Source organism: Rhamphochromis sp. 'chilingali', assembly GCF_963969265.1.
Source record: "Rhamphochromis sp. 'chilingali' genome assembly, chromosome: 15".
Lineage (NCBI taxonomy): Eukaryota > Metazoa > Chordata > Actinopteri > Cichliformes > Cichlidae > Rhamphochromis > Rhamphochromis sp. 'chilingali'.
The window spans coordinates 7,643,337-7,667,779 of record NC_137942.1 but is presented as its reverse complement, the minus strand read 5'-3'; the positions used below and the strand labels follow the sequence as shown (position 1 = coordinate 7,667,779).

The window sequence follows — 24,443 nt, the reverse complement described above, 5'->3', positions numbered from 1 at the left end:
AGAGCCAAGAGGGCACTTATGATGTAGTGATTGTTTGGTTTTTTCCCCTTCTTGAGTGTTATTTCCTGATCGCATTTAATACTTTAATTCTTTCTCATGTTTTAATACGATGCATGTTGGTTTTTAAAGCTAACAAAATCTTCGTGCAAGCAGTTAACAACTTCAAATCTTTTTTTTCTTCTTTTTCTTTAACTGCATCACTGTTTTTCTTCCTTTATAAACTCGGCGCAGCTCTGGTTACTATTCTTATTCTGCTCTAGTTTATCGCTTTCCTTCTTTGCTTCCACACTTTAAAAGCAAAGTGTTTGAGTTTGGTGACCGAGGTGGCCGCATGTTTGTGTGTGTTGCTATAAGATAAAAATAAACCTTAGTCTAATTATTTCTGTTCTGTGGATTGCATCATTCACACTGCACTAAGGACTATGAGACAAAGATAGCAGGAGATGAACAGACCAGCGCCTCCAGCAGTGAAATGGGTTCATCTCAAGAACTCAGTCGGTTAAAGTATTGCAGAATTTAGACCTTATTTAAGAAAATTGTTTAAAAATCTGTTATACATACATTATTGTAATGTGTCACTCTGCAGTTGATACAATATTGACCCAGAGACAGAAAGGAGAGGTTTTTCCCTGGCTTACATCATTGTAAGGTGGTCCACGGGATTCAGATATATTTTAGTGGGAAACAGATATCTTACTGATTTTCCAGTGCTTTAGGACTTTGGTGTCAATCTTTTTTGTCAGGTGGGATGAACTCAAAAATCCCCTCATCGACACTACTCATCAATAATGCGAATGTGTTCAATTAAATGAATTTTAAATGGGATCTTATTTTAATTCTGCATGTTCCAGTCATTTGTAGAGCTGCAAGTTGCACTGGAAAACTTGTAACCATTTCAGTGATTTATCCATTCATTTTAGCCTACATTCCATTCATCTATACCTTTAGTTTGCTGTTTAAAGTATTGTCCATGATGCTAATTCACTCACTTGTTTTCTCTGCATCCATAATCTCTAATTATTTTTAATGCAGATTCGTTAAGAAAATAAATTGTTCACGTGTTAACTTAATATGTGCATGTAATGTAATCAGACCGTCTATAATAACTATTCATTTACCCCCTAACAAGCTCTGGCCCCCGGGTTACAAGAACTGAATTTACAATTTCTTTCCACCCATGTCTTGCTGTGCTCTTTGTTTCAGGTTGGTGATAAGGTTATGGTGCTGAACCGCTTTGGGCTGTGGCAGGAGGTAGCAGTGGTGCCAGCAAACCACACCTTCCTAATCCCAGAGGGGATGAGTTTTGAGGAGGCAGCAGCCCTGCCTGTCAACTACATCACCGCCTACATGATGCTGTTTGACTTTGGCAACCTGCGACCCAACCAGAGCGTGCTCGTCCATGCGGCTGCAGGTAAAAACTAAGCAGAAACCAGTTTTCAAAAATATAGAGAAATTTTTATGCCCATGTGGAACACACAGACTCCTTGTTTTCTGCTAGGCATAGGTTGAAGATACATTGATAAAAGGGATTGTTACTTCAACCACTGTGCTTGCAGCTTTGAATAATTGCCTGCATTCCAAAAAGGTCATATGTAAATAAATGTAATCCTACAGCTATTTGTCAGTTTCATCTTAGTTTGCACCATCTCTGTGATTGTGAACTGTGTTTATATCAACCTCTTTAATAGAGTTAAAGAGACCATTTTACAGTTCATCAGAAGAACACAAATCAAAGATACAAAGCTGGTATTACAGACTAAAGAAAACACCCTTTGGCACTTTCACTTCTTGACTTTCTCCTTCTCTGCGTGCCCTGTTTATGCATTTTTCTTTATGAATTATAGCCAATGGAAAAGGTCCCAGACTTCATCTGTATGAGATATGGCTCAGTGTTTTACTCTCTCTAGGACTCCACTAATATAAGAGCACCTGCCACCTGGAGTGTAAACGGTCAACGTTCAGAGCGAGTGGGTGGGAGGGAGAGAGATGGGGATTGAGGGAGTAAAAGCACCTGTTTTGGGGTGTGATCCACAAAGCTTGAGAGCATTTAATTCTGCTCTGTTTACACAATCAGGCCAGCTGGAGAGAACTGAAGAACACTAGCCAAAATAAGACGCTCTCTCATTCTCCCTTCCCCTTTTCTGCTGTCTACCACTGCACATTTCTCACTTTTTGTCTTATTCCCACTTTAATTGTGTAGAGGGAGCAAGAAAGGGGTCCCTCAGCTTTGGGAGCAGTTTGTGGGTGAGGATTGCTAAGAAACCTGACTGCCAGGTGAATGCATCCCTTGACATTAACACTGAAAAAAGAATGAATTTGTAAACTAAACTGCGATATGCCCCGAGCTGAATGACAGCTAACGTGCTCATAGTTGTGGAACTGGTTGTCTACAGAGGAATCCCAAATGTTTGCATTAATCATATCATCTAGTTGATGCAATTCATCCCTGTGAATACAAAAACTGTATGGCCCAAGGGTTCCTGTGCAGAGTGTGTTGTCGATGAGAGGAATGCTGTGTGGTGTGGTGTAAGACACATTTCCCTGCTGGTTTGGTTGATGCGGCATCTCTGGTTTCTCAGGGCAGGCTGCCAATCCTGGCTCGCCAGCTGTCCGGACATCAGGATTGTAAAAGCACATTGCTGAGGCTATGACAAAAATATTTGCTGAACAGTCTTGCCAGTGCTCTGTCATTCCTTGCATGTGTAAATAATCATTGCAAATAGTGTACGTCCTGCTGCACCGCTCTAAAAGCTAGCAGTGTGTATATTAGTAGTGCCTTTTCTGAATAAGGTGTTAGAGCGTGAGAGCTGCGTGCATCCTTCTCTTAACATCATCATCGGCTGCGTGGCTCAAAGTGCGTGTGTGTGTGTGTGCGTGTGTGTGTGCGTGTGTGCGTGCGTGTGTGTGTGTGTGTGTGTGTGTCCCACCCTGAGTCTGTCAAAATTGTTCCTGATGTTCTCTGATTAGTGTGATCAAAGGTGTCTGCTGTGACAGGGTCAAAGAGAGATGGGGGTGGGGTAAGACTGAGTGTCTACAGACCTATCTGCGCTGTTCTTTCAAGTCTGTTTTCCAATAACAAGAAGGAGATTAAAGCCAGGGGTGCTTATGTTCCTTACAAAATGTATTCCACCATTCCAGTGCAACTGGTTATTTCAAATTAAGACCTAACAGGCTTGTCTTTCAACCATCAATGGAAACCGGAGTAACCAAGAGAACTCTCACAGACACAGGGAGAACACACAAACACCATGCAAAAAGCCACAAGCCAGCAGGCTTATGGATTCAAACACAGGACCTTCTTGCTGTGAGGTAACCGTGCAAACCACGGCACCGCTGTGCTCTTCCGCTCAGACAGTAATGAAACTGAACAATTTGCTGTATGTAAGTGTGCGGAAGCTGAAATTTCTGGCCCAGAGTAAGAGAGTGCGTATTCAAAAAGCTTGTCTATTTTTATAAATATATAAAAAATAAAAAGTGGTATCAAAAGTATGCTAGTACATATTAGTCTAAAGCCTTTTACTAAATGAAAGTTTAGCTTGCACAAAAAGACTTGTTGCTTTTATGTCATTCATGTTATTGTAAATGAAATTTCTATAATTTCTGACAGAAAAAGAAAGTGATCTGATGATCATGGGAAACTTTCAGTACTTTCTAACATGTTTATAGACAAAACAATTACCACTTTGTTTTTAGATAATAAACAACTTAACTGCTAACACAGGCATTGCTTCTAGCTTTATAGTAAAGTAATCTAAGGCGATGGTTCCCTTTTTTGGCTAACACTGAAGCAATGTTTACCTGTGACCCCTTTTTGCAGTCCATGATTAAGCACATCACATGATTGAGTTCTGAGCACATCACAACTCAAATATCCCTGGTTTCATTTTGACATGGAGGGGGCAGGGGTTATGACTCTTAGTTGGACTTTCCATATTGTTCATACTCACAAGGCACTCTTATTATGTGTAGTAACTTTGAGAAGATTTATCTTTTATAACATCATTTGTTAGTGCTGGTGTTTGTTATCATCTGTTTCCACAGGTAAAATTAATCGATATGCAATTCCAAGGTACATGCATCTTTTATCCTATGAAGTTATGACACAATAGTGAGTTACAGCTAAACCTTTCTCACAGCTCCACCCATTTGACTAGCATAAATAGGCAAAGGGATTTACATTAGACTCATTAGACTGTCTCAAAATTTTGCAATTGCTGGGTGCATGTGGAAGTGCACCCAAACAAACAACACTGATCTTGTGTGTAAGACATGTCTGCATAACACCACGTTCTTGCAACATTTGTTTATGTTGAGCAAAGATAATATAGTGAGCTTTAAGATGAGATTAACTGGGCCACATAACCCAGGAGTAGCACAGGCAGTGATTGGTTTTTCAACCTCAGTGACAAAGTACAGTTGTAACTACGATATAAACTGGTTATTTTTTCTTTTTATTGAAGGCCAAGATCGACAGCTTTTTACCACATAGACTCTCTGTTTGAGTAATTTTCTTCATTCCTCACCTTCATGTCTTTCTAGTAAATTCTTTGACTCTGACTGACTGTTTTTCTTTCTTTCTTTTTTTTTCTTATAAGAATCTAATCCGCTAATTAATCGCTTTGGAAAATGATTAATTAAATTATATTTAAAGCGTCCCTGAAGGTCCTAAAACCTTTAGTTGAACAATAATTCCTAATAATGAACATCTAATCATATCATTTTTGACAGATTTGGGAGTTTTTCTTATATAAAGGTTACTAACATTGATGTATATCATAGTTTGGATAAGAAGAATAAAATGCAAAAAAAATCTTTAAGTCAGGGGACAAGTAGCAGAGTCCTGGAAGACCAACAGAAGAGGGATCTCCTCTTCTAGAATGGATTTACAATATAGAGAAAATTATGTCATTAAAAAAAAGTTGGTCCCTTTCAAGAAATAATCTGGCTCTTAAATGGTTAACTTGTAATTGTTCCACTTTATTTTAAGACCTGATGAATGAGCTGAAGAAATACTGGTAGGTATACTGGTAGGTTTGTATACTTTCGGATGGAGGAATTTTTTATGCTATTCTAACTCACTATATGTTTATTATAATGACATGAGGGTCATTCTAATTGTTAAACTGTGCATGTGAAATTTCACAGAATCCATCCATTCTCAGCTTCTTATCCTTTTCGGGGTGGCGGGGGAGATGGAGCCTATCCCAGCTATCTTGGACGAGAGGCTGGGCACACCCTGGACAGGTCACTAGTCTGTCGCAGGGCTAACACACAGATGCAGACAACCATTTAGACTCACATTCACATCTATGGGCAATTTAGAGTTTCCAATTAACTTATCCCCACTAATTGCATGTCTTTGAAAGAAAAAGACATCCAAGTAACCGGAGTAACCAGAGAGAACCCATGTGAACATGGGGAGAACATGCAAACTCCACACAGAAAGACCCTGGCCTGATGGTGGAGCTGAACTCAGGACCTTCTTGCTGTGAGGCAACATTGCTAACCACCGTGCCACCATATTTCAAGATTTAAAGATCGTATGAAACTGAAGTAAAGGTTACCGGTAATGTCAGAAATAATAACATAACCCTTCGCAGCTGGTTGCTTTGAATCAGTGGCTTCTAAAAAAAATTTGCCAGGTCTCACTTCAAAAGCTGGAAAAAAGTTCACACCACACATGTCAAAAAGTTTTATCATTCTGTAGAAATAAAAAGGATTCAACAAGTATTTCAGTGTAATGAAGGCCAGCACTTATTTTTTTATATTTTGGCCTCTATTTTCCCTATAAAAATAATTTATTCATTAGTTTTACTCCAAATTTCTCCCAGGTCATTTTCAACCTCATTTTGTGAAAAGTTGCATTAATGGTGGTGATAAATTTTAATACTCTTGCTGATGGAAAGCAGTGACAGATGTTCATGGGAATAACCTGCTGAACTCTGTTGTGAGCGTCTTCAGGGATGGATGCTTTTGTGTCTCCATGTTTTCTGGTAATGTCACATCAGCATGAAGAGCAACATTTCCTCAAATGTATGGTGACCTTAACCCATCAGGATCAGGTGACCAGATAGGAATGCCTGCCTGGTGTTTAGACTCTGTCTGTCAGTCAGGCCTTTATGTGCATGTAAGTAAACTCTGGTGAATAGTCCTCAGCTGCTTCTCTCGTGGGTCCGCTCCTGTCCTTTCTCTCCAAACAATGGCTTTTTGTATTTCCTCCCATCGTGCCTCTCTACTCCACTGCGTTTCACATCTGCATCCTCCGTTGTCCTCCTCCGCCTCCGGCACTCCGTGACCTCTGCTCCCTCTGCTTGACCTCTCCATATCCGTGCTCTAGTCTTCGTCATCGGGGAACGTACGCACGTTTCCCCTTTTGTTTTCCCCAGAGGGCTTGGGTGGGGACGAAGTTTAGCGGCATTAGGATGCATCTCGTGGGTTTTTCACTGTACCCAGCCAACTGCCTTTCCTCTGACCTCTCCCTGAACTGGCCCTAATGTTTATGAACCCTGGCCAGTCGTCGCCCCCCCCACCACACCCACACTACACATTCCTGCATACATATGGGGCTCCACTGCTTCCAAACATGACGTCTACCTCTGTTTTATTTATGACTGACTGCGGTCCAGCATTAGGTGTCACGCATTGTGTTGGAGATGTAGAATGCATAATAAGAATTAGGTGGCGCTGTAGGGGAGGATTCTGCTTCTGTGCTTCAGCCATGTCCCCCATGAATGCCTGGATTTCCAGCTCAATCTTTCACTGCTTAAAAAAAAAATACTCTGCACACTAATAGCACTGTAAGGTGCTTTCGTCTCCATCATATGTTATCAATTATCTCGGCTCATAAAGTTTGAGGTTCGTGTTTTGGATTTTATTTTTCTCAGCGACCAATTATGGTGGCTGCTGCAGCTGCATCTTCCTGGAGTGTATAGGATAGCCTTACGCCAGGGTTACACTGAGGATTAGCTGGCAAGAGTTGAAGTGAGAGGCTTCCAGCTGCTGTATGTTGGTGAAATACACTCTTGACTGTGATGGGGGACAGCAGTCACAGCTGAGGAGTTAAATCCTTGTTAATGGTAATCTGTAGAGCTGATGGTCCTGGAAGTAATTTCTACTCATGTAAATTTCAGCTTGAAAGCATGCTTTTAATCTCCATTGCGCCGTGTGAATTGTGAAAGCAATAATGAAACAACTGAAAGTTTCTTAGACCATTTTTTACCTTTGAATCCCTCATGCCTCTGCAAACAACTAATGTGAAGGGATGTTATTTTTAACTGCTTTCATACTTGTCCTGCTTTAGAAGCAGCTGTCGGACAGTTCTCTACATAGCACATTGAAAGGACTTGGGGAACTTGGGTATCTGAAATAATTACAACTTTTCCTTTTTTGTGGGGGGGGTTCTATATGCACCTCAGTATTGCAAGTGTACTGTCAGTGATCTCTGAATGCTTAGTGAGTGAAACAGGTGGCTGGATCTCTCGGGTTTGGTAAATGAGAACCATATCCTGGTATAGATCTTCATGACTGCTGTCAAACCTTCAGGCAATGCCTAAGGCATATGTGTAAGCCACCAGTGCGCAGTTGACTGCAGATGGGACTGGCAAAATGTGTGTTGTTGTTTTTTTTGTTTTTTTTTGTTTTGGGTTTTTTTGGGGGGGATGTTGTATGATTCCAAGAAAGATTCTTATTTCAGTGTAATTTTCTCCTCCCAGGACTCCCTCACAGATTACTGTTCTCATTAATTATTTACCAGCTAACAAAGTCCCTTGCTGTTTAAGCATTAGCTCATGCGTACTTACATCTCTGGCTCTCACAGATTTGTTGCTCCTTGGAGTGATTACAAAAGTCTGTGTCTTTATAAATGATTTCCCTTCCTCTTCTTTCCAGTCTGTGTGCACAGGAGGTCGTACCCTAGTTTAGCAAATGCTAATTCACTCTGACCACTAAGCGGGAATCTGGGCTGCGTGGTTGAACCGTCTCTGCGTTCCCTGGGCCTGGCATTGCCGGCAGGCAGATCAGCTGCACAGATAGGAAAGAGAAACCAGGGCAACCTCCAACCTAACCCACCAATCACGTTGCTTGTTCGCGCTCTCATTGCTGTAGCCGTTGACAAATGACCCCATCTACCCTCATCCCAACCACCACATACAGTCACAGGTGTATGTGAAACCTTTTTCAGGACACCTGTTTGTGTGATCGTATCTGTATCTGTGTGGCAAAACAGAATAAGTGCACACCAGCTTGTGTTTCATTTTGCGACAAGAAAAGAAGGTTATGTCTATACCTTTACATGCATATTATTATTTGGTCTGTGCTGTGACTGTTTTTGTTAGTGCTACGTGAGAATCATTACTCAGGAAATTACAGGGGCCACCATCACATATGTGCAAGGGATGTTTTTTTGTTTTTTTTTTTTAAATTCACTCACAGTAACTAAAAGTGGATTTCCTGTATGAAACACAGAATTTCAACATTAGAGAGAGCACATTAAACTGCTCTTCAAGCCCACAGTGCAAGTACACACACTAGAACAGTCATTCCAGAAAACACAGAGTTTGTATAATGTAGTATAATACCTCAAAAGTACACATTAACAACAGCCAGCCACAGCTCCTTTTGTCATTACAGGAGTTGTATCTGAAGTCAATTATAGAGCTGAAAAGAACAGCAAGAATCTCAACAAGTTTATTTGGTTCAACTTGTTGAGATTGTAACCCTGCCATGGTGACTCTGGGTAACAAGAGATTCCTGTATTTCATTCTTTGTTAGCCACTAATGATAGGTTAAGGAGGACATGAGTCCTTCTGTGAAGAAATCCCAGAAAAAGAAACAAGGACCAGGGACTAGTCATCTTCTGGTGTTGACAGTAACCGTACGGCCTCCATCCGTCCCCATACTAACACCTGAAATCACAGACTGACTCATACAATTGAGTAACACCGTGACGTGTAAGATGATCTTCATTTGGGCAAGTAACACAAAACGCTGACAAGGATATGGCTTTAAAGTTGATTGACGCTCGACGTGGATATTTCATTTATTTTTATAAATCTGAAAAATATTTCTCATGTCCCCACCCTCCCCTGCTGGTGAACTCTGGGTGTGGAGCAATAATAGTGGCCTCAGTGTCAGTTTGGATTCCACTGTGTTTTGGGGAAAATTCCTCTTCACTCCTAACTCATATTGTGGAAGCCAAGTGCAATTTGTGCCAGAATGTTAGAATGTACGGATTCAGGGAAAGACAAAAACCCTACTGTTTATCCAGCTTCTCCGGAGAGGGAAGAACACAACAGATAGGTGGATGCTTTTTGACATTTCCTAATCGCCGAGTGTAAACAATTCAATTGAATCTTCAGGAGAAGAAATGTAATTAGCAACAAAAATGTACTTAAGCTGCTTTTTGCTTCCCTGAGCAAATGGATCAGTGTTTGTGGCTGGTTCTAAATTAACATGAATTCACACTCTGCTCCTGCCAAGAAACATTATTTTAGTTAAAAGAAATAGATATAAAGGGAAGACTTATAATTCAGGAACACAAGCAAAAGCACTAGGTTAATAAGAGGTTAATATTTTAATCTTGGCATATTTGTGAAGATTAGCAGATACCAGCAGCCATTAAGAGCTGTTCAAAGCTATGGCCCCACTCCTCTCTCCTTTGTGATCTGTGCATGTATCAATGTGTGTGTGTATTTGCGAATCGAGATGGGGTGCAATAAGGGGTTCTGGCACAGCTCAGGAGTCTTGTGATGGAGGATCAGGAGTTTGTTCTCATGGGATTCAGAAACAGGTACCGTTCTCCTCATTGGCCACAATGTTTCTTTGACTGGAAACATTTGTAACCAGCCAATATGAACTAATTTTGTCTTCTCTCGTTATCAAAATATGGGTGTACAATATCATTAAAACAGACACTTATTGCTACGTTTTCCCCTCACTATGTATTACTGCAACAGAAGGGGGAAAAAGCCATTGACTAAAAACAGCTCTTAAACCTCCCACATGACAGGCGATGCATATTCAACAATTTCTCACTTTGTCTGCCTTCCCCTCTACCTCACGTAAACTGTCGCGTGTGCACTAGTGCAAAAACTCAAGTCAAGCAGGCATGTTTGCGCTGTGTTCGAATGTGTGGAAACATGCATGCAGCTTTGTGATGAACTGTTTGTTATCACATATTAATTATAACGTAAGATATGATACTAATGACAAACTTGCCCAAAGCAAGAGCAGTTATTGAAACAAAATGGCTCCCTCTGCTCAGTCATTGTCGGCAATTTGGCCGAGGTTTCCTTGGCAACGCAAACTTGGTTTCTCACTGAGGACAAGGAGAGACGGTGCTGTTATAACGCAGCCGTGACGGCACTCACATCCAACAGCAACAGCCTCGATTTTGTTTTCTCGTCAGTTGTACCCTCGGTGTCAGCAGGCGTGATTATAGTAACGAAGAGCGGCTGATTCATCTCTCCTGGACTCGGGCTCTTACATCAACAAAACAACACAATACATTTCTTTCTTTACACTGAAATGAAGGTTTGTGAAGGAAGCAAATTAAAATGATTTGGATTTGTCTTTACAAGTTTTTTGACCCTTTTTTGAACCCTGTGAAAGATTCAAATCTAACAGAAAATGAGATCAGAATCATTGCTGTGAACCATGAAGTGTTTGTTTTAAGTCTTTTGAACTGACTAAAGGAATTATTGTGATTTTAAATATGCCGTTCGCTATGCCGTTTTTTTTTTTTTTCTTTAAAAGACGCTCCTTGAATGATTTTGGTGACTGTGTATCAAAAAACAGTTTATTGTTCACTTTCATTTTTACTTCATGTCCAGCAGCAAGAGCTTTGATTCTCATACCCTTCAATAACGTTGGTGTCAGTAGGCTTGATAACACCAATGCAGAGTGATTGATTCACCTCTCCTGGTCGAAGGCTGTCAAATTAAAATCACAAAATAAAAAGAATTTCTTGTCGTCACATTGAAAATAAGGCTTTTGAAGCAGTTGAATTTTAAAAAATTCGGCTTTTATTTCCTGGTTCTTTCTCCTCTATAACACATTTTAGTTACAAAACTTTCATTTATTTTTAACACGGGAGTAAAAGCAAACCTTTTTTTTTTTTCATGCTGGTAAGAGAATGGGGCCTAATCCTATCATTAAATCTTGGTTCAGTTTATTTATTTTTTGCTGTTTTTATGCAATAGTGCATCCGCAGAGAGGAACTGCTGAGACGTTGCTCTGAAAAGACTGGTTCACTGGCTCAGAATAATCTTTACGTTTATATGAAGGGACCAGAGGTGCATCAGTGTCATCTGATGCACAACATTCGCTCTGTGCATCACAAAAGAAACGAAAATTCCAACGTTATCGAAAGCACTGAAAACAACACATCCCACGGCATGTTCAAAACACTTTGCTACTGTGTGCATTTTATCACTGTATGTAAAGATAACTTATTGACAACAATCAATTCCACAAGTCTAATCTTTTGCACAAGGGCAATCAAATGTGTGCTTCTCATGCATGTCTCTGTCTTCCTGTCTTTAAGATGATCTTGCTCTTGATCTTCCATAGTCTACTAAATATTTAAGTGTAGATGTCTATGTAAGCATGCAAATTATTCATCTACTCCAAACCTTTCTAGCAGACAGGCAGCCCAACTATGCAATTAAAAATTTGTTATTTAAATATGTTTTGCTTTACTCTCTGATTCAGATAAGATGCACTCTTTACTTGGTCAGGCATGAATGACCTTTATGGATGCCTTTCAGTTCAAGTCCTCAAGTCAGGCCCTATTTCAAACAAGCCACTGCTTATCAGTAACCTATTACTTCTTGCGCTGGCTGCCTTTGCAAACACTGGCAGAGGCTTTTGCCACAACTATGTACACACTTTGGAATACAGCACACAAAAAACACAGATATCCAAAACATCCAATCTGTCTTTAAAGTCTTGGACAGTGGAGCCCTTTTTGTTTTCAGCTGACATGATCATAAGGAACTATTTCATTTGTAATCCAACTGTCATTTTCCAAATGGTGGGGAAAAAAAGACTTGAGCTACTTTTTTTTTTTTTTTTTTTTTTTTTTTTGACTTTGGAATTTTTGACAGGTTGTTTCAAATAAGAGAACCAGAAATTCGATGTCATTTGAGCTACAATGGCTACTTTCTCCAGACCTGGATGTGTGTGGGTGTCTATTCACCCCAGGCCAGCTGGGTTAATGTGATTGTGTTTAATGCGCTCCTTACATACCCCTGAGCAAAACACATTCACACTGATATTGACTTGCTTGTTTGGGAGAATTAATAATTAAAATCACATTTACCTGCCATAAGTATGTGTAGAATGGAAATTCCTAGATGCTTGTGTTGAGGTATGTTTTGTTCAGGGTGTTGCCTTGAAAGATTAAGTTGGTTATAAATCCATGCCAAATAGAGTTTGCACTAGAATTCATTACAAATCGTGTTTTTTTTTTTTTTTGTTTTTTTTTTTGTTTTTTTTTTTGCAGTTCATGATTTCACACATCAAATTAACTCTTGTCTTCCTTCAGGTGGTGTGGGGATTGCAGCTACTCAGCTGTGCAAGACAGTGAAGGATGTGACTGTGTTTGGCACTGCTTCAGCCAGTAAACATGAGACCATCACCCAGGGTGGAGTTACGCATGCCATTGACTATCGCACCAAGGACTATGTGGAGGAAGTCCGCAAGATCAGTCCAAAAGGTAAGAAAATTAGCCATATGCACTGTTAAAGCTGCCTAAATTCATATTGAGACTGTTTCATATTTGAAACTGAAACAATCTGAAATTCAGATTGATATTTTCCCCTGGCAAGAACCAGTACTGTGTGGCTGCAAACACTGAGATGATACATTTTCAACCACATTGTCTTTCTCGACAGAGCTGGCTGCAATGTGCACTAGACGGATAGCATGTAGGGAGTCATTTTCCCTACCCAGCAAACTCATTTCACTAAACAGTGACTGTTTGGATTCTCACTGCCACCAACAACGTATCCACACAGTTTTATGTAGATGGACTCGCCAAGATGAGCACAAAAGAATTCAGCTTTTCAGTAAAATGAAACAATGTTCAGTTCCTGTTTCTCCTTCCAACTACTGCTGTGATCCTAGCAGGATGGAGACTGTTATTATGCTGGTGGCTCATTTCATAGTCCCCTCTTCAGGCCGTCTCTGTTCTTTGTAACATAGAGTTAGACAGACAGGCATTACAGAGACAGATAGCGAGAACTGACACTTTGGACACAATGTATCTAATTAGAAGCCTGGATCAATGTGCAGTCCTGCTCTCTACCTTTCCCTCTGTGTCTTTGGCTGCCTGTCAATTTATGTGTGCTGTGGTCAAGGCGGAGTCCTGCTGTGAGCCTCCCACAATCAATAAAAGCAGGGTTTAATAGAGCAAGGAGGGGTAGCCCAATTTGAGGAGTCCCCTCTGGCGGAAAGGAGCATCATTAGGCCTGAGCTTATATAGTTCACCATTAATAAGCCACAAAGAAACCTTCATAGTTAGATTGCCATCCTTTACCATCTGTTCAGAGGGTAGGTTATTATTCTATCCTCCAAGGAATGGACAGCAACAGAAAGTCATTGTATCCCTCTGGTCTGATCAGTGACAAGAATGAAAGAACATCAAACAAGCAGGCCCTTACTCGACTCTTCTTCTTACGTCTCTTGGAATATATGGGCTCGTCTCTGTGCAAACATGGTGCGACTTGGCCACACTTGCTACTCCCAGTGAACTCTGCCATGCAGAGGTGGCTGCTGAGGAGACTTGGCAGGCTGTTCTCTCTGAATTCACACCAGTGATGACTGTCCCTTTCTTCTCTATTCTGCTCCAGGGATGGACATAATACTGGACCCTCTTGGAGGATCAGATACCCATAAGGCCTACAACCTGCTGAAGCCTATGGGCAAACTTATTACCTATGGTAAGTAGAAAAACAAGGCCAATGCTTGAGAGTCAGTTGGTAATTTTCACGAGACAGCCATCCACAACATTGCTTTGGAAGAACAGGCCAATAATTTGGGCTGTAATTTTTTAACTATACTATTAAGTGGCCACTTTTTTTTTTTCTTTTTTTTTCTAAAACTTAAGGTCTAAACCAAAATGTTGGCCATTATAATTGTTGGTGACCTTATTATAGCGTCATGTAACATTAGTAGGAATGCTAAGGCTTCAATTTACTGCTTCATTTTTTTTAACTGCAACTCTACAGCTTGAAATAAAGCACATCAACAAAAGACAATATACCCAATATAAGACCGATGATGTCAAACCTTTAATTTGTAGCAGACTAGTAGAGTGGTGGGCAGAATAGAGGCCCATGTCATCGGCATGCTGCATGTCATTCGTGGGAAGCCCTTTACACTAGCTGTGTTGAGATGCCAAACTCGAACCAGTATACATGCAGTGGGTGGGGTCGGCATCCATGGAGAACAGGGTGCTCCCTTTGCATGTTGCTCAGAAACCTACTACCCAGCATGGTGCCCTCCACCCTCGCCCATTCATCCATGTCACCCCCACAAAACCCTCCAGCTCCACCCCACCATCCTCTCCCTCAGCTTCTTTTCCAGCTTATCAGAAGTATGCATAGCCGAACAATGAGTGTTTTATGCGCAAGAAACCTGGAATGTGTCTGAATGTAGCAGACTGGGTCCCTCTTTCTGTCAGAGCATGCTTTGTGTCCCCTGTTTCCCTTGAGAAAAGCTCACACAGTGAGGCCATAGGCTACATGAACGCAGGATGAGGGGGAATAGGGATGTGTTGACAGTGACAGCTGAAGTGCTAAAGAGGTTTTTTTTTTAGGGTGGAAGGTGTAGGTGAGAGTTTGAGGACTGAGGGGAGACAGAAGGGAAACAACAAACTCGATATAACAAGGTGCAGCACTTGACGCTTGACAGAGATATTCAATTTACAGTGACGTAAAACAGCCAAAACGGCAAATCTCCACACTAAATGACCAGTTAAAAAGAAACATTTGTGATCTTTTTGTGTACATTACTTGACAAAAAATTACCTGTCGTCCAATTTTCTGCTCATTTTTTAATACATTAATAGAGTGGGTCTTTCACCACTAAGATGAAAATAGGTTATCAGGAAATGAAAATAGGTTATCAGGTGGGTAAAGCTGTTGCAGATGAAAAAAAACTGAGAAAATTGGTGGGGGACTGGGAAATTTCATAATTGAATCTCATGGCAAAATTTTGTCCTGGAGAAAATACTGTATTATTACTACCACAAAGAAGATTTAGACTATTTTGGCAGGCGTGCATGCATGTTTCTGTCTGTGGAAAAATAAGTATTAATCCTCACCACTGAGGATGAGAAGTTGAGATCAAAACTGAGGTGTAGTTTGAAAATGGGTGTGGTCTAACAAAAGAGTGCAGAATAAAGGGTTCCAGTTCCTTCCCCATCTATTTACAACTCCCCATATTATATATCTTAATATCTATAGACATATAAATTTGCCAGCCTCAATAACAGTTCAATGGTAGGAGCCAACACAAAGAGTTTTGAGTAGTCTGTGTTTCATGAATTTAAGGTAGTCACAAAACCTTTGACTGCAGGTATGTAGCTGGCCTGCTCTAAGTTAGTTTCTAGTTGAAAGTCTTTCTTAAGCTTTTTATTCCAGTGATAAGCGATTTAAGCTCTTACTTTTTCTGCCAGGAGCGGCTAACATGCTGGCAGGACAAAAGAAGAACCTGCTTGCTGTGGCAAAGAACTGGTACCACCAGTTCTCCATCCACACACTCAGCTTGATTCAGGGAAACAAGTCGGTGTGTGGCTTCCACCTTGGCTACCTAGATGGGGAGACAGAGCTCATCACCGAGGCAATGAATACCATTCTGGATTTCTACAAGGACGGCAAAATCAAACCCCGCATTGACTCTACTTGGCATCTTGAGCAGGTTTGTGTCTCTGTGCTTGCCTATTTATGCCAGTAATTACTATTAGTCTCATGTGGATTATGTCTTGGTGGATTACGTTCTTTATTCTCACATAAAATAAATTTATAAGTAGAGGCTATGATCGGTTAAATACTATGAGATTATATCATTGTTATTTTTTTTGTTTTTTGAAATTTTGCTTAAAGTGGTCAGTGTAGTTGAGTAGATTAGGTCATTGCAGGGACTATTACAGTGTAGCCTTAGAATTTTTGACATTACATTAATTTAGTATAAATGTAATGGCTTGTATTTATTTAGTTCATTTGTTAATCTAAATTCTATTTTAGATGAATTTCTGCTAATCTTTACAATTTAGCAGAAATTCATCAAATTTTTTTCAAAACTTATATTAATAATAGAAAATCTTCTGTATTTTACAAGATATATGCAGTAGTTTTCCTTTTTAGCTGAATTTGCCACTAAACAGTTTCCATTTCATGTCCTTTATATCTTTTTTTTTTTTTTTTGTAAGACCAGATGATTTATCACAACACTGGTGCATTTACACCTCTAATATATATGCTTATTGACTCACATTTACAACCCCCCCCTTTCTTAAAATGGATGTGAATGCCAGGTGGGCCTGTGTCTGTTTATGCATTTGGTGGTAGGATCTGCAGAAGCTGGGTGTGGCCGTGATTCAATAGGCCTCCCATTCAACAGCCAAAGTTTGTGCAGAAGAAGCGCTCTGTCTCAGTCAGACAGACACTCAGATTGTTGCTGACAAAATTAACGCTGCTAACAGATATGAATAGAGATGGTGTGAAAAACACAGATAGACGGAGAGAGAGAGAGTCAGAGGCTGATATCTTCTGTTGTCAAAGTCAGTATTTTGGCTGTGTGACTGGGACCGGAGAGAAACACCCGCTGCCTTTCTCCGCCATCTGACGCTCTTTCTCTGCCTCTCCATCTGTCTGCTCTTTCTATCAGATTCTTTTTCTCTGTCTTTAGGTTATTGACTCCCTCTCTGTCTCTCTCTGTCTCGCTGTATTCTCTCCTTCTCCCTCCTCACAGTGTATCTTTTTTGCTCTTTCTCTCTTGTTGCTATGGTGACATCCTTTAGTCAGCGTGTGCCTCTGTCTTAGGGAGGGGCCCTGATGTATGAGAAAGAGACTTGGAAGGAGAGTGGAAATACACAGAAGAGAAGGTATAATCTCTGTCTGGCTTGGAGCAAGTTTTTGGACAAAGTCTGCAAACATGGGTTAGATTTACATGAAGCCTAATGATTCTGAAAGGTTTAAAAGCTCCATACAAAGAAATATGAAACGGCTGAAACTGACTGAAATTTAAAATGGTTGCATAGGGTGGGACCTTTTCATAAACTGATCAGAATTTAAAAAGAAATTATAGCACATAAATGATTCCTTTTTTTTTTTCTAAACAAAGGTTGTAAACACTTTTTACGATTTTGTAAAAATGGTGGTTTGAGCTGAATTGGCCCTACGTGGAGTTTGATTTTAAAGAAGATAATAATGGAAACTGCTTCAGATCAGAGAGCTGCTCCAACACCCATCAAAGGGATAAGAACTTTCACAAGAACTTAATACTAGGAGAAACCAGTTGGATCATTACTCGTACTTGGCATGAAGCAGGTTATGGTCTGCTTTGAATGCCTTCTCGCTTCTGGTAATACGCCTGTAGGAAACTTGACAACCACTCATTTGCTGTACATTCACTCTACTTTTGGCTACGTCATCTTACAATGGCACAGTGAAATATCACAGGACCAGGGAGCTGGCAGGTCAAATTCCGATTAATGTCCAATCCAACTCTCCAATGTTCTTTCCTGGGTAATGCCTGTAAAAATTCAGGGCTGCAGTTTGAGTGAAAATGACTCTGTTTATTACTCTTATGCATGTTACACTGTCCCAGTTTAGTGTTTGTGCATCCATGCATGTAAAACTCAGACCATATTAAATCACATTCCATGTAAACAGCTGACCTGAAATCTTCAGTCAGAAGATGTAACCGTAGCCAGTCACACTTCTGCTAGTAGAAGTAAAAGCTGTGGGTTAATAGGGTTATGTTTTAGTGTACTTTTCAAACGCAGGCACCAAGGCAGAAGATGCATTGCAGAGTATATAATTAAGTTAATTAATTTACAGATGGAGGGAGAAGACCATTAAAGTTAAGGTTTGGGGCAAAGAAATCGATACAGCTTAGTATCCTGATATTTTATGTGGCAATTACGTGGCGATACAGGGAATCCATTTATTTTATTAGATAAATAAAAATACTCTGGGAAAACGATGAACAAGAGGGCTCACCTCATGCGCCACCATCCCGTGATCATGCAACCCGAGCAAATTTACATTTAATCGGCTCAGCAAACTAATGGCTCAGTCATACAAGTTAAAATTGTCCAGAGCTTGGAGGTGTTACGGCCAGTGATCGTGATTACACAGGTCACTTGATAGGAGGCAACCTTTCTGCAAACAGTTGCTGTCAGACTTGGACTGACTGCAATCACTCTGTGGTTGTCAAAGGTTTCATATATTTGCTTAAATAATTTATAAATGCGAACGCACAACTTGAGAGAACTCGACTCAAATGGCTGCCAGGTTGTAACCAGGTTAAACTCATATAGAACAGGTTGCTGAGTTCAAATGTCAATTTATTTCTGGAGAAGAAAAATTAGGGGATTTTTATGATAATTTATCACTGTTAATAACAACAACTTGACCACATGGCAACATTTATGACAGGTTTTAGTGACACTGTTGGTTTGCTTCAGTCTCATTTTGCAGCAAAAAATAAATAACTGAACTGAAAAAACTTTTATCTTATTGGATAAAAATTTCCAAACAGGAGGAGAAAAGAAGGGGAGTCGCCGACAGAAATGGGGAGGGAAAAGTCACAAAGACTAAGTAAAACAGGTCTAAAAGTACATAAAGTAGAGCAGGATGGCAATCAACAGGCGAGGGGAAAAAGGCAAATCAGACCATAAAAATATTGGAAAAAATAATAAAGGCACGAAATAAAATGGACACATACACAACAGAAACTTACAAATAAGAGGAGTTAACTGAAAAAAAGAGACATGGAAAAACTAATGACACAGCAGACCATGACAGATAGTTGATCGATTTTTATGACCTCGGTTGAAATGCCACATCTTGACCCCATTCATCACATCCCATCCCCCCCACTGTCACTCTTTGTTTTTCCTCCAGTAATCAATGAACATGCTAGGACCATGTTTTTTGTAAATTAGACTGTTCCTTCCTTTCCTGTAGTTCCTCAGGATTCATTATCTACATCTGCACCGATTTCCAAGAAGATAATGGTCATGTAAGTAGCCACAAATAGCACACCCTTATCAAGATGCCTGGGAGTGAGAGAGGTTGGCAGATCTTAGAGAGTGAAGCCTAGAAGTCGGTGGAGTCGTTAAAAGGAGGCAGTCTGTGACTTTCATTCACATCGAAGATGATTCTTATAATTCCTGGACTCACCCCTCCCTTTCTTTCATTGTCTGTTCTTCATTTGTGGGATACCAGTTGCTCCCTCCGCCTCCTCCTCTCCCTTTCCCATGTGTCTAAGTCGTCAGGGCCACGTTTCAGCCAGGCTTTACGTTGCTAGGAGATGGCCCTGTTGCCGTGGCATTGGTCGTTAGGTGGTCTGCCTGCCTCGCGCAAATAGCGAGATTTGAGGAAGGAGGGAGGGAGATGTGATGGAGACGGGAACAGACAGTGAACAGAGCCCAGTGGTCAAGAGGAGGGTGGGGCCAGTCTGGCTGGGATTCTCCACTCATCATTATGATGAAGGAGCAGTAGGACCAACATCACCCATCCATCAATATGGAAAGGGGAGCCTGAGGGTTGTAATCTCATCTGTCCCCAACGTGAAATATTTAGTTTTTGGAAAGAAAATCTCATAAATATCAGATTTGCCACTTCATACTTCTTCTTTTTTCTAATCATTTTAACCCAATAAGCACCTCAATAGGACGGTGTAACATTTTTCCAGGCCAACCTTTCAATAAGAATGACATGCCAAATTCTACAGTACCACATATTTTGGTCACTATAATCCTGTTCATTCTAGCCAGCAAAGAAATCTCTTCTTAAAAGAAATTTTACTTGAAGTGATGGAGCATAAAATCCTCAATCCTTGGTCTTAGGAAAGAAAATCAGTTCTTAAGTTTAGGCTTAACGCTTCAGCAATCTGAATTACACAATACTTTGAAAGTTTTACTGCAAAATGTATTTTTAGTGGAAAGTTTCCTTGCACAATATTTCCAAGCTGAGCTGTAGTAGAACCATCAGCTATTATGAAGCTGATGAATGTTTATAAATGTAGATTACATTTTAAAAAGCAATACCTAAGTTGTCATCAGTTGAAAGCCAGTGGCTTCAAGTTTGCATTTCAGCAAAGTATTCCCTCTTTTGCTTTAAACACAAACTACTTACTTCCATGTAATCAACACTCCGTCTTCTTGAGGAAATCTGTTACTTCCTTCCTAATGCGTAGTGATTAAAACATCTTAATATTGTGGGGGGATGTCTGTTATTTGATAGAATGGGTGAATTTGATAAAATGAAGCAAAAAGTGATTTTGATTTTAGTTGGCCCATCATTAAAACATTCACTATTTTTATATTTAAGACACACTAATATTAAATAATGCATGTTTGAAGTGTTCATTATTCCCTCCATTTGCTCCGTTATCCTGTTACCACTTCTTATTTGCTGTGTACTGCTGCAACAATCTAATTTCCCCTCAAAGATTATTAAAGTCTCATCTAAACAAATATAATTTCTCATATACTGCATATTAAAGTCATATTTGAAGAGCAAGCTTGCAATATTTGTTTCCAGGCTGTGGTGTCAAGAAGGGAAATTGGAGGCAGATAATGTAAAGAAACACATATTGCTGTGGAAATGTTTTTGGAGGGATGATACTAGCTTCTTCTGTCTCAAAGAGAACTGTTTAAAAGCTTCCCTTTGCTCCTTTTCGCTATTTGCTCTTTCATCTCGCCTTAAATAATCAGCTTCTCCCTCTCTCCTCCAGGTGGGTGATGCCATGAGAAAGATGCAGGAAAGGAACAACATTGGCAAAGTGATCCTCACTACAGAGCCGATGCCCGAGGAAGAGAAGAAGGAGGAGACCAAGAAGGAGGATAAGAAAGAGGATAAGAAGAAAGAGGATAAGAAGAAGGATGACAAGAAGAAGGACGATGCCAAGAAGGAGGAGAAGAAGGATGACAAGAAGGATGACAAGAAGGATGACAAGAAGAAGGAGGAGCCCAAGAAGGAGGAGAAGAAGGAAGAGGAGAAGAAGGAAGAACCCAAGAAGGAGGAGAAGTGAGAGGGTTGAATGGATGGATAGTCAAGCAGACCAGCAGGGAGTTTGTGTCTTGGGATCTCGGGTGTGGTGTGGGATTGTGGAGATGGATTTGGCAATTTAGATGGATGGGGTGGGGTTGGGGGGGGAAGTAAGAATGGGAATGGGTTAGAAGGATGGATTAGAAAATGATCACAGCATTGTCAGTCTTTCACATCCCCTCTCCATCACCTTTTGGGTCCACAATGACAGCGATTACTCAGACCTGGCTCCACCCACCTCCCCCTCCCTTCCTTTTCTTGCATTTATGTCTTAAAGATTCTGATCACATCGAAGCTCCGAACCTATCTTCCTCTCTGACATTGAGTGGAAACGGCCAAAAAAAAAACAAAAAAAAAAACATAACGATAATGGCAGAGACAGAAGGACCATGGAGGATTGTGGGTACGGTCCAGGCCTGGGGCAAATTACTGTTTCCCTGACAACAATGATCCCCACTCTCACACCGGCCCCACCCTCGACCCCGTGCCCCTCTGCACCTCAACTCCCACTGTGCTAAATTGTTCTGCTCTGACTTCCACCTGCCACCTCTGCTTCCCCATCCCCTCACTGTGCTGAGTCCCCACCCTGCCCCCACTCCACACACACACCTCCCACACCACCGCCCCTGCCCACCCACCTTCAGGCCGGACCCACAGACAGGCACAAAGACGGGCAGTAAAATGAGAGAACCACACCCACCCACACGTTGCTCTCAGTGTCCAACGCTTAGTTATGTCACCAAGGATGAGTCAGAGATGCCTGTGATTGGCTGGTGCACCTCCTCTGGAGATATTTGCATCATGGCTTTTATCATGATGTTTTATGGCTCAGACAATAGTGTTAATACTGCAAGACCTAACCCTGGTTGTCATTTATGTGGACTTAGCTTGAAGCTTGTATCGGTGTTCATATAAAGCAAGGCGAAACCTCTTAACAGTGCATTCGTTCCCACCAAATTAAGTGAAGCTAATATAGAATCTGCAGTTTTGCACTAGCCTGAATATGAATTTGCCTCATAATGAGCCTTTCAGTCCAACGTTGAATAGAGAGGCAGAAATCATTGCTCAGCTTCCTTCTCCTTAGTTACAGATTTTTCTAGCTGACCAACTGTTGGCAAGAAGTGCACAGTGCCAATTAAGGGAGAATTTGTTTCTGTTTAAACAAGTACACACACAAACATAGTGTGATGAATGAAGCACTGTCATGTTGAGATAGCGAATCGTCTGAAATGAGCAAGTTAAGAAGGTGAATACCAGTTTAGTTTTTAGTTCACTCTGGATAAGGCTTTCTTCCTCCTCACTCCTCCTTGAGGAATTCCATGGCTCCTTTCACAGCGACCACTCGCCTGTCGATCATTCTGACCTGAGAGAGGAGAATTCACTTCAAGCTGGCGTACATACTTTGTCTGTCTCTCTCTCTCTCTCTCTCTCTCTCTCTCTCTCTCTCTCTCTCTCTCTCTCTCTCTCTCTCTCTCTCTCTCTCTCTCTCTCTCTCTCTCTCTCTCTCTCTCTCTCTCTCTCTCTCTCTCTCTCCCCCCCTCTTGCCACTTCCCTCTCTATGGTCGGCATAGCAACAGGCGTCAGGCTCGTCAGAGATGGCACTGTGGTTTGTTTCTCCCCCTCTCCCAGAGTCTCTCCTTTCTGCTTTCTTAGTCTACATTTGCCAACAGTTGGTGCTGTCGACACGTACTTCAACAGGTGTAAAATGTATTGAGAATGAGGAGCTGAAGGCTTAGGCCTTTAAGACTCTATATAGAGAGAGCGATGTCTGCCTCCTCTTGAATATGATGAAATTGGACAGCACTTGCTTTAAGGTGGTCAAACTATTTTCCTCAAACTACACATGACACTGTGCAAAAGGAAGAGTGAATCTGCCCATGACAAGAAGCTCATGCTCACAACCAAGTGGTTAGATTAATAGCTTCCTACTTTGCACAGCCAGCTGCACTCTTCTTTTAGTCGGTAGGCGTAGTTGGGTAAAAGGAGAAAAAGTTCCTCAATGAAGCTGTTCTCAAGTTTTGTGGATTTGTTTGCATAACTGGGCCATGATTCCTGGAAAAAGATACTGCTGCTGAGCTGTTCAGATGCATTTCATTTGAGCACCTGAGGCAAGTGCCATATAGTTTCACTGTGTTCAAGAGAAGTTAGACACCTTTACAGCCGGTCTCTTGAAAACTGGACACTGAGACCATCTAAATAGAAAAGTGGCACTACGGGTCAGAGAAAAGACATTTGTTTCTTTTCATTTTTTTGGAGAGTGAATTATCCCTTCAAGGCCAGTCCTTCATATTTCATTGCACCAAATCCTTCACGTCTGAGTCAATCTACTTTAAACCTTGACTATTTATCCACCTGCCCGCCTCACTGCCTGTCTGTGAGTCTGGCCTCTGTGTCAAGACTCAGATGGTGACTAGTGACTTTGTAAAAAACAAAAAAAACAAAAAAATGTTTCCGAAAAAAAGTTGTTGTGTTAGCATGAGTGGCCTCCCTCATGTGCTGTGTGTGGTGTGCCATTATGTGTGAAGATGTGCGTGTGTCCTCAGGTCATTTGTCAGGTTTTAAAAGCACCCCCCCCCCCCCCCCCCCAACTCCTACCAGACGTTCCCTCCTTACACTACTCTGCTACAGTACGATGTAGCTCTGAAACCAACCAACCAACACATCTTACTCTATCTCTCCCTCCTGTCTGATAAGAGGCCTGTATTATGAGGACAGTTGGTATTAGTATTTTGCACTCTGCTCGCTGATCTTAATGCACTTGCAAGCATGGCGGTCTCACTCCAGTCCAGCACAGGCTTTGATTTTGCTCCAGGTTTGCAGCCCATTTCCCATCATGCGCTCCCACTGTATCTGCTAAAGCTCACTGAAAGCACAGGTGGCACACACACACACACAGAAACACACAAACTCATGCAAAAGTCCCCTCATTTTCAGCTTGCCAACTTCTCCTGGGTGGCAGCTAAAATCAAAGCATTCATCCATCCTTGACTGTGGGAAGTAAAACGTGGAGCAGGTCCGAGCGACGTGGGCTGGAGTGCGACCGGCACGCTGGTGTGGGGAGTGATTGTGTCCTGTCAGCCTCTGGTTAGTGTTCTGTTCTAATCTGCTGGGCTCCCTTTGTGAACCTGTGGACGGTGCTTCTGTTCCGAGTGCCATGTG

At 41.2% G+C, this 24,443-nt stretch overlaps 1 protein-coding gene across 1 annotated transcript in view; it reads left to right on the top strand.

Moving 5' to 3' along the window:
• vat1 (vesicle amine transport 1) overlaps window positions 1-22,785 on the top strand; it is a 28,495-nt gene extending 5,710 nt beyond the window's left edge. Inside the window, exons 2-6 of the mRNA XM_080905328.1 lie at window positions 1,204-1,411; window positions 12,545-12,715; window positions 13,851-13,940; window positions 15,680-15,921; window positions 20,971-22,785. Coding sequence (XP_080761454.1) covers window positions 1,204-1,411; window positions 12,545-12,715; window positions 13,851-13,940; window positions 15,680-15,921; window positions 20,971-21,267 — 1,008 coding nt within the window. The 3' untranslated portion in view covers window positions 21,268-22,785. The remainder of the gene's footprint in view (window positions 1-1,203; window positions 1,412-12,544; window positions 12,716-13,850; window positions 13,941-15,679; window positions 15,922-20,970) is intronic.
• Window positions 22,786-24,443: the final 1,658 nt, after the last annotated feature.